Source organism: Osmerus mordax, chromosome 16 (genome assembly GCF_038355195.1).
Source record: "Osmerus mordax isolate fOsmMor3 chromosome 16, fOsmMor3.pri, whole genome shotgun sequence".
Taxonomy (NCBI): Eukaryota; Metazoa; Chordata; class Actinopteri; order Osmeriformes; family Osmeridae; genus Osmerus; species Osmerus mordax.
The window spans coordinates 7,398,729-7,411,765 of NC_090065.1; the positions used below are offsets into that span (position 1 = coordinate 7,398,729).

General features: G+C 42.3%; 1 protein-coding gene across 1 annotated transcript; it reads right to left on the minus strand.

The window, feature by feature from the left end:
- Positions 1-1,607: 1,607 nt before the first annotated feature.
- LOC136958562 (glutamate decarboxylase 1) lies at positions 1,608-11,960 on the minus strand. The gene is made up of 16 exons (XM_067252559.1): positions 11,885-11,960; positions 9,848-9,901; positions 8,362-8,499; positions 7,848-8,090; positions 6,679-6,769; positions 3,994-4,106; positions 3,771-3,886; positions 3,512-3,591; positions 3,366-3,420; positions 3,148-3,264; positions 2,977-3,041; positions 2,811-2,889; positions 2,568-2,717; positions 2,374-2,481; positions 1,962-2,051; positions 1,608-1,781 (listed from the first exon to the last, which is right to left on the minus strand). The coding sequence occupies exons 1-16, from the start codon at positions 11,958-11,960 to the stop codon at positions 1,608-1,610; spliced, it is 1,749 nt and encodes a 582-aa protein (XP_067108660.1).
- Between the last annotated feature and the right edge of the window lie 1,077 nt (positions 11,961-13,037).

The window sequence follows — 13,037 nt, forward strand, 5'->3', positions numbered from 1 at the left end:
ATTATTTATGTCACTGTGCAGTTTACATATGTGGTCCCTAGATACCATGAATACATTTAATACATCTGTTTCTGTACTGCAATACACACACATTTACAATGGAGAAAAGAGGAATATTGTGCAAACATCATCAATTTATAATACATCAAACTTTTTTTGTACCTTGTATAATTTTTTGTGAGTTCCTGAATAGTGACAGTGCATGATACAATAAATATATTACAGTGAATATATCAAGAATAAAATTTTTCTAAAACAATCCTTGCCTCCAGCCACTAGGGGGAAGTACATTCCAACACAGAGCCTTAACAGCCCTGTGCTTCTCACTAAACAAAGGACTGGCTGGATTGCCAGATTGTTTGAATGAGATTATAATCTCATTGAACTGTCAATCAGATCCTCTCAAAACATTCAGTCTGAAAGACCCCCCTTCACAAGAGACACTACACAGATTGCACTAGGATTAAGGATAAATAACATTTGAGATGCATCTCAAATATGATCTTTTACCTATAGTCGTTTTAAATTAAGGGCTGTGGATTGCTTCATGTTTAAATTCTCTTTCTTTGGCTGACAAATTCACAAAATATTTTTTAAGTGTTAAACACACTCATTACATTGATAACATATATAAATGTCTACAATGAAAAAAGATACATTACAATTAAATATCTGACTCTTTAAATTCAATAAATAAATACTTCTTATGTTAAGTATGTAAAGAGGTTTATACATCATATATTTAAGTCATAGACAACATATATATGTTTGGGACGTTTTACAGCTGCATTCACCAAATAATTTTGAGGTGGAGATCTAGTTTGCTTCTTGAAATTAACCAGTTTCTAGAGACCGTTTCACTCTTACACACACACGTTGTTCGATTGTTGTTAGCTCTGAAAACACAGTGCTGGGATACATCACAAAAAAACAACACTGTGACACACACACATACACTTTCTCCATTAAACACGCATTACAGTCAGGGGTTAGTGTTGGGAGATGAGTTGGTGCATTTATATATACACAATTGAGCACCAATGCATAATAATGTTTTCTCCTAGTACACATAGTACATACGCAAATCATCACAAATGATACTGTATAATCTGTGCTTTCATCATCTTAAATGATCTTTCACACAGAGACACACAGGCACACACACACACACACTCTTCTTTCTTTATCTTAACTGGTACTTAGGGGGTTCCTACTGTTAAAATGATGACCCTTGGGAGACAGGAAACACACACACACACAACACAGGACGCTACTGCACACATGTTTATAACACGCTAGTAACAAGCTAGTCAGCGTATCTATTCAGGTTATGGTTTTCCTATCCTGCTCAGTGAAGGAATTGTTTAGGACAGCAGAGAACCCAGATTACGGAGCTCTCTCAGAGCCGAGGTCATGGTGAGGAGGTGAAATCCTCAAGGTGTACAGACAGAAATGTGGCTTAGAATGTGCTCTATCTATTATTAGTTTTATCAGGTATACACGGTTCAGTCTGCAACACAGTGAACATTTGACACCTTCTGGAGAAGGCCAGGAGATAGCCAGAGAATGACCTTCAGCCACTAGGGCTGCAGTGATTTGGCTTCTGTCTACAGGTCGTTCCCTAGCCTCTCAATCTCGTCGATAAGGAAGTCGATGTCTGATTGGGTGGCGGCAGGGTTGGAGACGACCATACGGAAGAAGTTGACCTTCTTTCCCTGAGGCTGGTAGCCCACCATGGTTGTCCCTGACTCCATCATCATCGCCTTGATCTTGGGCGCCACCTAAAATAGAGGGGTTGTTTTATTTGCATGATTTTCATTGTCTATAAAATTGTCATTTTATAGACAATTTTGTAAGCATTATGGTATTATATAGTTATATACAAATAATTCTCATAAGATACAGTCAAAGAGGCAGAATGACACGTTTCTGGTTGGTTAATGGATTGACAAGTGTCTCACCCTGTGGAGTTTCTCTCGTCGCTCCTCGCTGGGGGGCATGCCTCGCAGGCTGGGTGGAATGTACCAGAAGCACACATTTGTGTGCTGGGGCTATGGGGAGAGTAAAACACACACACACTTTGATATCTACATTTACATTTAGTCATTTAGCAGACGCTCTTATCCAGAGCGACTTACAGTAAGTACAGGGACATTCCCCCCGAGGCAAGTAGGGTGAAGTGCCTTGCCCAAGGACACAACGTCATTTTGCACGTAATTTTGCCCGTCATTTCGACCCGGTAACCTTCAGATTACTAGCCCGACTCCCTAACCGCTCAGCCACTTGACAGACACCTGATATCTCCTGGAGATAGTGTACAGTATATGTAAAGGCAGAATGGAAGGAGGCAGGGAAGGGGAGACAGACACTCACCACTCCTTCAAACACCATCTCGTATCCCTCCCTGTTCTTGATCTTGTTGTAGAGATACTCGGACAGCTCCAAGCACCTGTCAATGTGCTGCTCAAACCCTATTGTGCCCTGTGGGACCAGCAGAATGTGGCTGAGTTTCAAGTACTAAGAACTGTGGATTTCAGCTGTGTGTGTGTGTGTGGTAAGAGGCTTACCTTGGCCTTCCACATGAGCCAGAACTTGAAGATGTCAACGTGGCGGCCGCATTGAATGGCCTTGTCCCCCGTGTCATAGGTGACATCATACTGTTTGTCTGGCTGGAAGAGGTAGCCTGCACACATGGAGTTACAGCCCTCCAGAATGCCCTGCAGAAGACATTCATACAGTGCCATGTTAAAGCAAGTGTGTGTGAGCGCATGTGTGTGTCTGTAAGTGTGTGCGTGCGTGTGTTTACTCACCTTCTCTCTGACTAAGATGGCTGAACACTGGAGGGGGACACCCATCATCTTGTGAGGGTTCCAGGTGACTGAGTTTGCTCTGCATAAACAAATTGATTTGATTGCACAAAAGCACATAACTACAGTAGCAATGTGGTGTATGTGTGTAGTGTGTGTGTGTACATACCTCTCTACACCGCTGAGCTTATGCCTATGTTTCCTGGACATCAACAGACCACCTCCCCATGCCCCCTGCAGAGACAGGAACACACCGTTAAGAACGCACACTTAGTGTGTTTAGCACCACAGTGTGCTTATCACCACCACCACACACACACCGACTACACACACTACTCACATCAACATGGAGCCACAAGTTGTATTTCTGACAGATGTCAGCAATCTCGTTGATGGGGTCAAACGCTCCATATACAGTAGAACCGGCTGTCGCGTTCACAAACAGTGGGACATAGCCCTGCAGTGAAGAGAGACCACAGGTGAGATACACAGAGAGAGAGGAGGGAGACCAAGAAAGAGAAAGAAAAAACAGGGAGACCGAAGAGGATGAATACGGACCTTCTGCTTGGCATCAAGGATCTTAGCCTCCAGATCAGCTGGGATGACCCTCCCCCTGTTGGAAAGACGGAGAGAGAATGTGATTATTTGTACACTGTCTTTTAATTACAGTTATCTTTAGTATTGAATGGGCTGCATGAATGCACCTTTCATCTGTGCTCAGTAAGATGACGTTCTCGGAACCAAAGCCAAGAGCTGCTCCTGCCTTCTTGATAGAGTAATGGCTCTGTAGGGAATGAAATACACCTTACAATTTACATCTGGCATATCAAGTACATATATTAGACATATGAACATGATTCAAACTAATTCACTGTATTGGAACATGGACAGTCGAGCATCTTTCTAAAGAGCTTCCTTCAGCACAGTCATTATGGGTGTGCGAGCGTGTGTCCCGTCACCTACATGTTCTGACGTGAAGAGCACCAGGCGGGGAGCCACAGACATGCCCTTAGTCTTCACCTCTGGATAGTACTTGTAGCGAGCGATCATCACACTGTACATGTTGGAGATGGCACCCCCTGTTGAGAAAAGGGGGAAGGTCGGCACCCTGACAGAATGGCTGGGAGACCTTGATGTAATAAAGTACACGCACGCACACACACACACACACACACACAACACTGACCTGGTGAGAATATGCCGTCCCCCTCCCCTGAGGGCCAGCCAACCATCTCTATCATCTTCTTGAGAGTCAACTGCTCCATCAGTACAAACACTGGAGCAATCTCATAGGTGAACCTGCCAGGCAGATCGTTAGGTCAGTGACTGACCAATACATCCATTCACAACATCAACCCATATAATGATCACTGTTAAATACATGAATTAATAAAGAGCCGCTCCATTATCAAAAACAAAGACAATGTGTATAATTGTATTTAATTCTCATTTCCTACATCCTTTAGTCAAGTCTGGCTGTCACTACACAAACTATATAGCTCTGGCGGACAGTGAGTTAAGCTAATTAAAAACGGTCTCATATGAGATATAAAACAGACATTCATATTTAAATCTTTTAAAACTTCAGTCACCGGTTTAATTAAAAGCACACAAAGCTCTGATGGGTATCTGTCATTTCAGTCAGTCTGAATGGAGTTTTCTGATTTGATGGCTGACTGAGTGTGTGTGGGTGTGTGTGCACAGGAGGGCATGCTAAAGAGAGATAAGAATTGCTATGGTTCCCTGCATCCGAAAATGGAGGGAAAGAAAAGAAGCCAGAGGATGGTAGATGGGAGGGTTTGAAGAGTTCAGTTTTTTCTTTAATTGAATGATTTTGTAATTTCACTAAAAGGCTGAAGCAATTTAGAGCACCATTCTATTGCCCCCTACCTAAATAAATAACACTTTAATAAAATTGCCATTCTTTGCAGAAAGCCCTGTTTAATGCCAAATCTCCAGTAAAGGTAGTAAATTGTCACCAGCTCTAAAGCTAGCGCGAATGCTTGCTAGCTTACCCACTTTTACCTCCCCCTCCTACCCCCGCTATTCACCCCACCCCCTTCTCAGTGCCTCCCTCCCAGTCGACCACCCGCCTGTACACCTCTGCTACACCCAGTGTCTAATAAGGACAGTTATACAAACCTCCATCACGCCCTCCCCCCCCCCTCCCACACACACACCCATCCACAACTAGCATAGTCCTCCCCCCGTTCCTTCTCTCTTCCGTCCTCACTCTATCCAGGTCTACTTTACAGGACGCTCTGTTTCAAGCTCAGGGGATGAAAGGAGTGTAGGTTGAGGTGGAGAGAAGAGGGAAAGCTCGATGGGAGAAGCAAGCGACAGAAAGAAAATGGGTTGAAAAAGAAAAGGTTGATATAGATCAAATGGAAGATGACAATCCAGTAGAAAGGATGCAGAAGGGGAAGGGGAGAAAGGGGGAGATAGAGGAATAAAAAATGAAAAAAAGAGAACATTGAACACATATCCATGGCATGAGACAGGAAAGTGCAACATAGAATATCACATTTTAGGACTAATGATCCAATCCAATGCTCATAGATAACATATGGAAAATCTAGTATATCTCATATTCCCCACAAATCACACAGAGTAGAATACATCAAGTCCTTGTTCTACCCTCTTATTTGCCTTAAACTAAGTTCTGGCTTCCATAGAACCAGAGCATCTTTTCATGTTCCTGACCTCTCGCACAGTCATTTCATGCTGTAATGACAATAATGGAGATCATTATCACAATCAGAGCCAATCATTGGTCTTTTCAGGGAGAAAATTACCCTTCAGTCACCTGCCTCTCCCGTAGGACAGGCCCCTAAATGCCCTTATTATGATCATCAAGGGCACTGTGTGTGTGTGTGTGTGTGTGTGAGCGAGCAAGCAAGCGTGCGTGCATGCATGTGTTAATGTGTCCGTGTGAGACTAGCCAACCCCTGGCCCCCACCTCCCCCTTGTGAATCTGAGGACCATTGACTCGGTCTGTGTCCACAGGGATAATATGGGGAATGAGAGATCTGCAGGGAGCTGTAGCAGCCAGTGCCACAGTATGACAGGCTCCTCAGTGTTGCCGTCGGCCATTGTGTGTCAGTGTGTGGGGCCCAGCTGGCCTATCTGCTAAGACCAGCTCACAATGAGCCTGCAGTCAATGGGGTGGAACCCTATCTGCTGTATCTGGGACAGGCAAGGCTGGTGTGTGTATGTGTGTTTGTGTGGTTTCCTGAGGATCTTTCATCCCAACATTAAGTTTTTCTAGGGGGGTTAAAGTCAAAGACAAATCAGGTGTCTGACATTCAATGTTTTTCAAGTATTTTCTAACTCCAGGAAGGTCTGACTGTCAATATGCCTGTTCAAAATCAAATTTATTCTTCGAATACAATGAATTGTCCTGTCTGCTCTCTGTAAATATCTTGTCCTTGTGTAACCTGTTTCTTGTGTGTATACTAACTTACGTAGTCAAGCAATATCTAGCACTTGTTACAACTGTGATGTGTGACTGTGTGTCTGGGGGGTGGGTTATGCCCTCTATCATGTAACTGTGAGCTCTGATCAATATGCAATCTAACTGGCCCTGCAGCTAGACTTTCTGGTGGTGTGCATGTACAGTATCCAGGCCTGCTATTCAATACAGCCTCTGTCTTTGTACACTACAAGTTGTGGCCAGTCCATACAAATGTACATAACTACCCTTGGCAGCCATGTTGACCCTCGCGTAGGGAACGCTTTGAAGTAGCCAAACCAAAGTAGAACTCATGATTGATTCTATTATCGTATCAAAGAGGAAATACCCACGTAAATCACAACCCATTTCACAAACATGGGAAACATTCCATACAACACAACAGCCCCAATCACTTACATGTTGGTGTTAGCAGTAGAGGTTAGCCATTCTCCAGCCAGACCAATTATGTCAAGCCCTGTGGACAACTGGTTAAAGAACCGCGGGTGGCCTGGTGGTGGTAGGGAGAAAGAGAGAGAAAGAGAGAGAAAGAGAGGTTGTGAGATTGCAGTCTTGTGTTATCAGAAGTAGCTGCAATAATGACATGCATCCTTTGAAAACCATGTTAATATTTTGAGAATAATGATAACAATTCCTGTCAACCACAGGAACAAAATCCACTGATATTGTCAATTTGGTATATAGGAATGTATTATTTGTGACACACATGGAAGATTGGGCTGTATGCCTGTATTGATTGATTATTTTATCATTGTCATGGATTATACAACGACATTGCTCTATAATACCTAAAATATAGAATTTCATTAAAAAAAACTGACATGAAGCAGGCGAGTGCTTCTGTTCTGTTGGTGGATATTTCAGCACCACGGATAGTTCCACAGTCTAGCCAAGCAAAGCTGCGGCGCTCAATAAATACTGTGACACTAGCTTCTTGTACGCTCACATAATGTTTCCAAATGACCAGTGAATTAAGCTACAGGCATATGGTTGATATAGTCCTGATATAGTCCTACTGTAGGAAATAAACCCAAGGGACAGTTTGAATGTTGTCGTTCCTAACAGCATGTAACAGCGCGCGCAAGCTTGCATCCCCTCAGGCGATACTTGCTTTAATAAGAGGGAAGGAGAGAAAGCTGTCAACCGAATCACCGGTTACACAGTCCGTTATTGGGATGGGATGTAGAGCTGAGAACAATGAACGACATATAAAATAGCTCAGGAGTATATAGGTAAGCTTTAGCTATTGTGTAGTTATTTAGAACAAAATCCACATCATTCGGCCAAAACACCAAAACAAAAATAGGATATCACAGGCTATAGCCTACATTGAAAATAATTGGTCAATTATTCAAAACGAATTCCTTAAAAATGAACATCAAATACTTTATTAACATCTGGAAAACGGGATGAGGGCCTGTATGCCCTCATTTAAAAGTGAATCAATATGCTTGATCAAATGATCACCGGTGATTATACTTTATTGTCCCTTTTTTAGGTTCAGTAGCCCTATACATTTTTATTAAGCTTAAAATATCGTAGGTGTTTTTTTGTTTTTTTTGGCCTACCTGTTCGCACGCCATACTTAAGAGTGTCCCGGCAGTCAACGAGAATCTGCTCGAGCGACTCTGGCTGGTCAGAGAGCTCAAGGTTAAAGCCTTCCATGCCCTCGAGGAGCTGGTGCGGGTGGTGGAAATCCAGGACCTTGGTGGAGCGGTCAAACGTCTTCCGGACGTAGTTGGTGAGAATGTCGACCACTTCCAACATGAACTGCATGGTGGGCTCCTCTCCATTTTTGGCTGGGAGTAAATCTGTTGGAAGCAGACCGTAATAAATATGTGTTCAAAGGAATTAAATCAAAGTGTTAGCTGTTTTTGTTTGAAAAAAAAAAGGGGAAAGTTTGTAATACTGAAACTAAACTCGGTTAGGCCTATCTATGACAGTTTTTTTAACTTACGCATTTGATTATATTGACAGAGAGCAGAGACAGAATATTTTACCATTAACTTAATTTGAATCAATCTTGTTGGTGTGCCTAAAAAAACAAAGGATGATGTAGAAATATATCAAATAAATTCTTACCTCTCGCGAACAGATTGGAAAAGTCGGTCTCTGTGCGGCGAAAGCGCGCATCTCGGTCACTGTTGTCACAGGAAAGAAGGTTCTTCTGGCCTGCAAGCCTCCCCTTTTCCTCAAGGCTGTTGTTCTTCTGTAGGAATCCTAGGGTGTTTGAGAGTCGTTAGAAGAGGGGCAAGAACGGTTATTACTGCCTAACATCACCACAATTAATGAGCGCAATGGTTTGCACCTAAACGTTTTCCAAGGAAGTGAAGATGAAATCAATGTTCCAGTTTGACCATACAAAGCAATTTAACCACATCCACTCTCCCAGACTATCCCTATGAGTGGGTAACTTGTTGGATCAATTTAATAACGAGTACTGGTGTGTGTGTGTGCGCGCGCGCGTGTGCGTGCGTGTGTCATGTCCACTGCCCTGCCCCGCCCCAACAGTATCCAACTATTTCATGCGACAGAAAATAAACACCCAAATAAATCCAGCCAGGATTATATTCTGTCCTCACGAATATTCACGCCTGAGTGAAAGGTGCCATGCGGAATATAGGCCCAAAGCGGCCTATGGGTCTCCTGATTGTGCCAAGGAATTTTATGAAGTCAGATGTCTTCTGATTTCTGTTTGTCTCGACCAGCAACACTATACAATATATTTTGTTGTTTGCTTAAATCTGTCTAAGTCTTGGCTATACATTTCCATTAAAGCCCACATCAGACACACCAACGAAACGAAATACCCAAGGTATCGATTTGTACATAGCTAGCCTAATGGAATTGTAGACTAAAGCACTATCCAAAAATCGCGTAAATGCCTGATTGTTTATCAATTCATTTACTTTCCATTTGAAATCGATCAACTAGCTATTTTGGCTTTATCTTGCAATATTGATTAAAACACACCTTTTTTTAACCAAACCATTACCAAACCAAGGTGCTCTGTTCCACGTCCTATCAACGTCTTTTAAATCAGTTATAGGCAACCCCTTGTCCAATATATAAGAATATAAAAGCCATGTCAAGATGCAGGCATTGCATTGAAAGAAAAATTATTATATACATGATAGAAGCTTTAAATCGATCTATAGATAATACATGTTTTGGAACTGAAAATGTCTGCTCAACTTGTTGGTTATAACTCTTGTTTTTCCCATATTCCACAATGTTATGATATTAAGTGGTGAGATTGTAGGGACAGTGCAGGTCTCCAGGGGTCTCTGTCGCGCCTCTCGAGCCCTAGGGCTAATAGCTACTGACCTTCGGAAGATGAGAACATCGAGTGACAGTCATGGACATCCCTTACGCTCATATAGGCTACTATCACAAAGCATGCATAGCCAAAGAAGACGTATAGTAATTTTCTTGTGTCTAAAAAGTAGGTTACCCTAGAAATTTTGAAATCTTGTATAGTTTAACTAAGGCGACAGGTTATAAACTAACGCGACTGGTGACATACTTGTTTCTGTTATGAAATGATTTGAATGGGCCTAACACTTACCACATATCTTCATCCCCAGTTTCCGAGTACATCCGTGCATCCACGCGTCATAGGCTAAAACAGAATTTTTGGGGAGATGCTGAGTGTACAACAACGCTTATCGGATTATGCCAATGCAATAGCTTGATTTGGGTGAAAGTACTAAAGCGCTGGATGGTAGTGGCGAGCGAAGGCATATGAGGCAAACTGGCAGCCCAGTGAAATGCAGAAGCGGTCTCTTTGCCGGGTGTGTGACTTTTTTTATTGGGGCATAGAGGTTTCCTCACCATTCGAACGGTTACGAGTCCAGTCCAATCAATATAAGCCATCAGAGGGTCGCACGGCTAATACTCGCTGGCACACACCCGGCCAAGGGGAGGTTTGGAATTAACACCCGTGAAATGAGCTCGTGGAAGAGGGCGGAAATTAATTGGGTGAAACACAGTATGTGACTGGCAATGTCTGGCCGGCCGGACAGGTTTAACACAAAAACAGAAGTGCCACTCTTTCTCCTCCCACCTCGTTCTCTCTCTCTCTCTCTCTCTCTCTCTCTCTCTCTCTCTCTCTCTCTCTCTCTCTCTCTCTCTCTCTCTCTCTCTCACACACACACACATACACACACACACAAACACACGTAAGATAGGAATCTTATGCAGTGAACGTCACACAATCAAGCACGAGCAAAAATGCAATAGGATCAGAGAGAAGACAGCAGAATCAGAAAGCAATGAAAAAACGGACAGAGGCAAGGCTACAGTGAACAAATGGAGCCAAAAAAACTCTTATGGAAATTATTTAGGCTAATATATGAATAAAGGCATTATTGTATGATTCAGGGGGAAATCTGAAATGCTCAAGATGTCGCTCAAGCCGCGACTCGAGTAGACTTTTACCAATAGGCTGTAGGCTAGGGACAACTCAAGCCGCCTCACTGTGCAGGAGTGAGATGGAGCGTGGCACAGAGATAATGATATCATCCAAAAGCACGAGCAAACTCAGACAAAAACATTCAAAACGATGTCACATGGACACTGAAATTCTTCACAAATAATGATACTACACATTTATGTAGGCCATTGTAGCCTAACGTTGGGGCCTTTAGTTTTATACTATTTTTCTTTACCTTTATCTACAGAGCCTGCGGATATACGATTGGGGGATTTTTTTTTAAACAAAAAAATCTGTAACTTCAGTCAAGGGAATGCTAATGCAGCAGCAGGCCATCACCACTGACCAAAATATGGCCTATAGCAGCATTATGCCCCCATCCGTCCACCTGGTCTCGAACGTTGCTTCCAACCTGACCTGCTGGTATTTTACGGATACTCGCTGAACACAAAAGACAACCTTGTCTGCATAATCACAGGCCCGAGGTGATACAATAACCCGCTATTGTCCTGCGTAATTGTGCTGGTGTGATGGTTCTCATTGCAATGGGAGCCACTTTACGAGTGAATTGGATAGTAACCTTTTTTGTTTACATTTACATTTAGCCATTGCTGCTTTTCATATATAGATGGATTTAAATACAAACATCAAATTAGGCCAAAATTAAGGTTTATTTTTTTAAACCCATGACATCAATAAAAACGACCACTGAAAAACGTAAATTGTAAAAAAATAAATATATATATAATAATTATTGGCTCAGGCAGCGTAGATAGGCTATCAAATCAAGTCAGAAGATTTTAAACCAAGCCAATATAAAATTGAACAAGGAGACATACTTTCTTTATTTCAGGCTTTTACTTAAACGTTGTGTCCAAACAAATTAGTCTCTTAAAACAATTCCTACATTAATTGTTGGCCAATAGTCTATTCTCAGATGTCTGCTTCAGTACGCCGTTTCTCCTCGCTACAGTGGAGGTCTATGTGGCAGGAGGTGCGTTTCTCAGCGCGCGCTGCTGATCCATTAGACAGCAGCAGGCAGCTGTGATAGCTCTGTTTTTAACCCGAATGATTAACGACAGCACACACAAGTAAATGGCCTGGGTGATAGACCATTTTTAACCGTCAGAGAGGGAGGGAAAGGAGACTTGGTAAGGGAGGGTAGCCTACTTGTAGATGGAGGTCGTAAATTGGCTGAGTTGGGGTCTTGGTCCCCGCCGGTGGCTGTCGGTTCGGACGTGGCCATTAGTCTTCTTTTATTCCCGCGCGCTCCGGGACTGCTATCTGATCCTTAACGGGAAATATCTATCCGGTTACTGAAAACAAACGGCCCAGAGTTAGTGTTGCCCCTGAAAAGCACATCAATAATGTATATCAGATTAATAATAGTATCACCTCTAACGAGACCATTTCCTGAGAAATAGTTTAAATTGCCTTTATCATGGATAAGTCTGTCTAGAATCAATGGCCTACATTTTAAGGTTAGCCTTTGCCAGACTATAAAGGTGATGAGGCAATAGACAATGATGCATCGTTTAATGCTGTAATCTGCCTCACCGATTGGAACAATTTATTCTCGAACGTCAATCGACAGGCAAATTTTGCCGGAGAGATGAAGCAGTGACAGCACAGTTTGGGGACAATTTGTCTCGTGCAATACCACACACACTCAAGCTCGCAGCCAGATCTCTGTCACTAGCCAATGTGCTTTTTGAGATGACATCTCGTGCATTTAATTGTGCTGTACTTCAAATATTCAATTCTGACAGAATTGATGTGCACAAATGGTTACAGGCAAATTATACCTGACTAATCTTTTGAGCCTATTTACGTAAATTGGATGTAAACAGGAATAAACATTTTTATATATTTTTAAATCTCAGATCTTTGTAGGACTATGAACACTCGAGCTGCACACCAGACTGTAAAGTCTGTTTTACAGATTCATAAAATCGCGGGGATGTCTTCGTAAACATTCATCAAAGCTTAAGCATTTCTTAAAAGAAGCATTTCTCAGAAGTGAACAGAATGCTCTAAAGGGGTTGGTGATAATATACGACGCATATCCCTGTAGGAATATAGGCCTAGCCTAAAATATATCAGAATATATCAATTAAGATATTCAACAACTGTCACTGTCTTTAAATAAGTAACATTCATCAAACTAATGAATGAATCCTGACATATTTAACCTATACCCATATTAACGAGTTACATCAATCTAAACGTCTCCTCAGCGATAAACTTACGGCAATTACAGCAATTAGGCTGAGCCACAGGTCATTTCATTATATCTTCCTGCTTTCATATTCCAACAGGCTTT

Coding starts and splice junctions, on each gene's coding strand:
- LOC136958562 (XM_067252559.1), bottom strand. CDS start 11,960: ATGGCCACGTCCGAACCGACAGCCACCGGCGGGGACCAAGACCCCAAC. Junction 2,482..2,567: donor GGCTCATGTGGAAGGCCAAG/GTAAGCCTCTTA, acceptor CTGGTCCCACAG/GGCACAATAGGGTTTGAGCA. Junction 2,052..2,373: donor AGATGGTGTTTGAAGGAGTG/GTGAGTGTCTGT, acceptor CTCTCCCCATAG/CCCCAGCACACAAATGTGTG.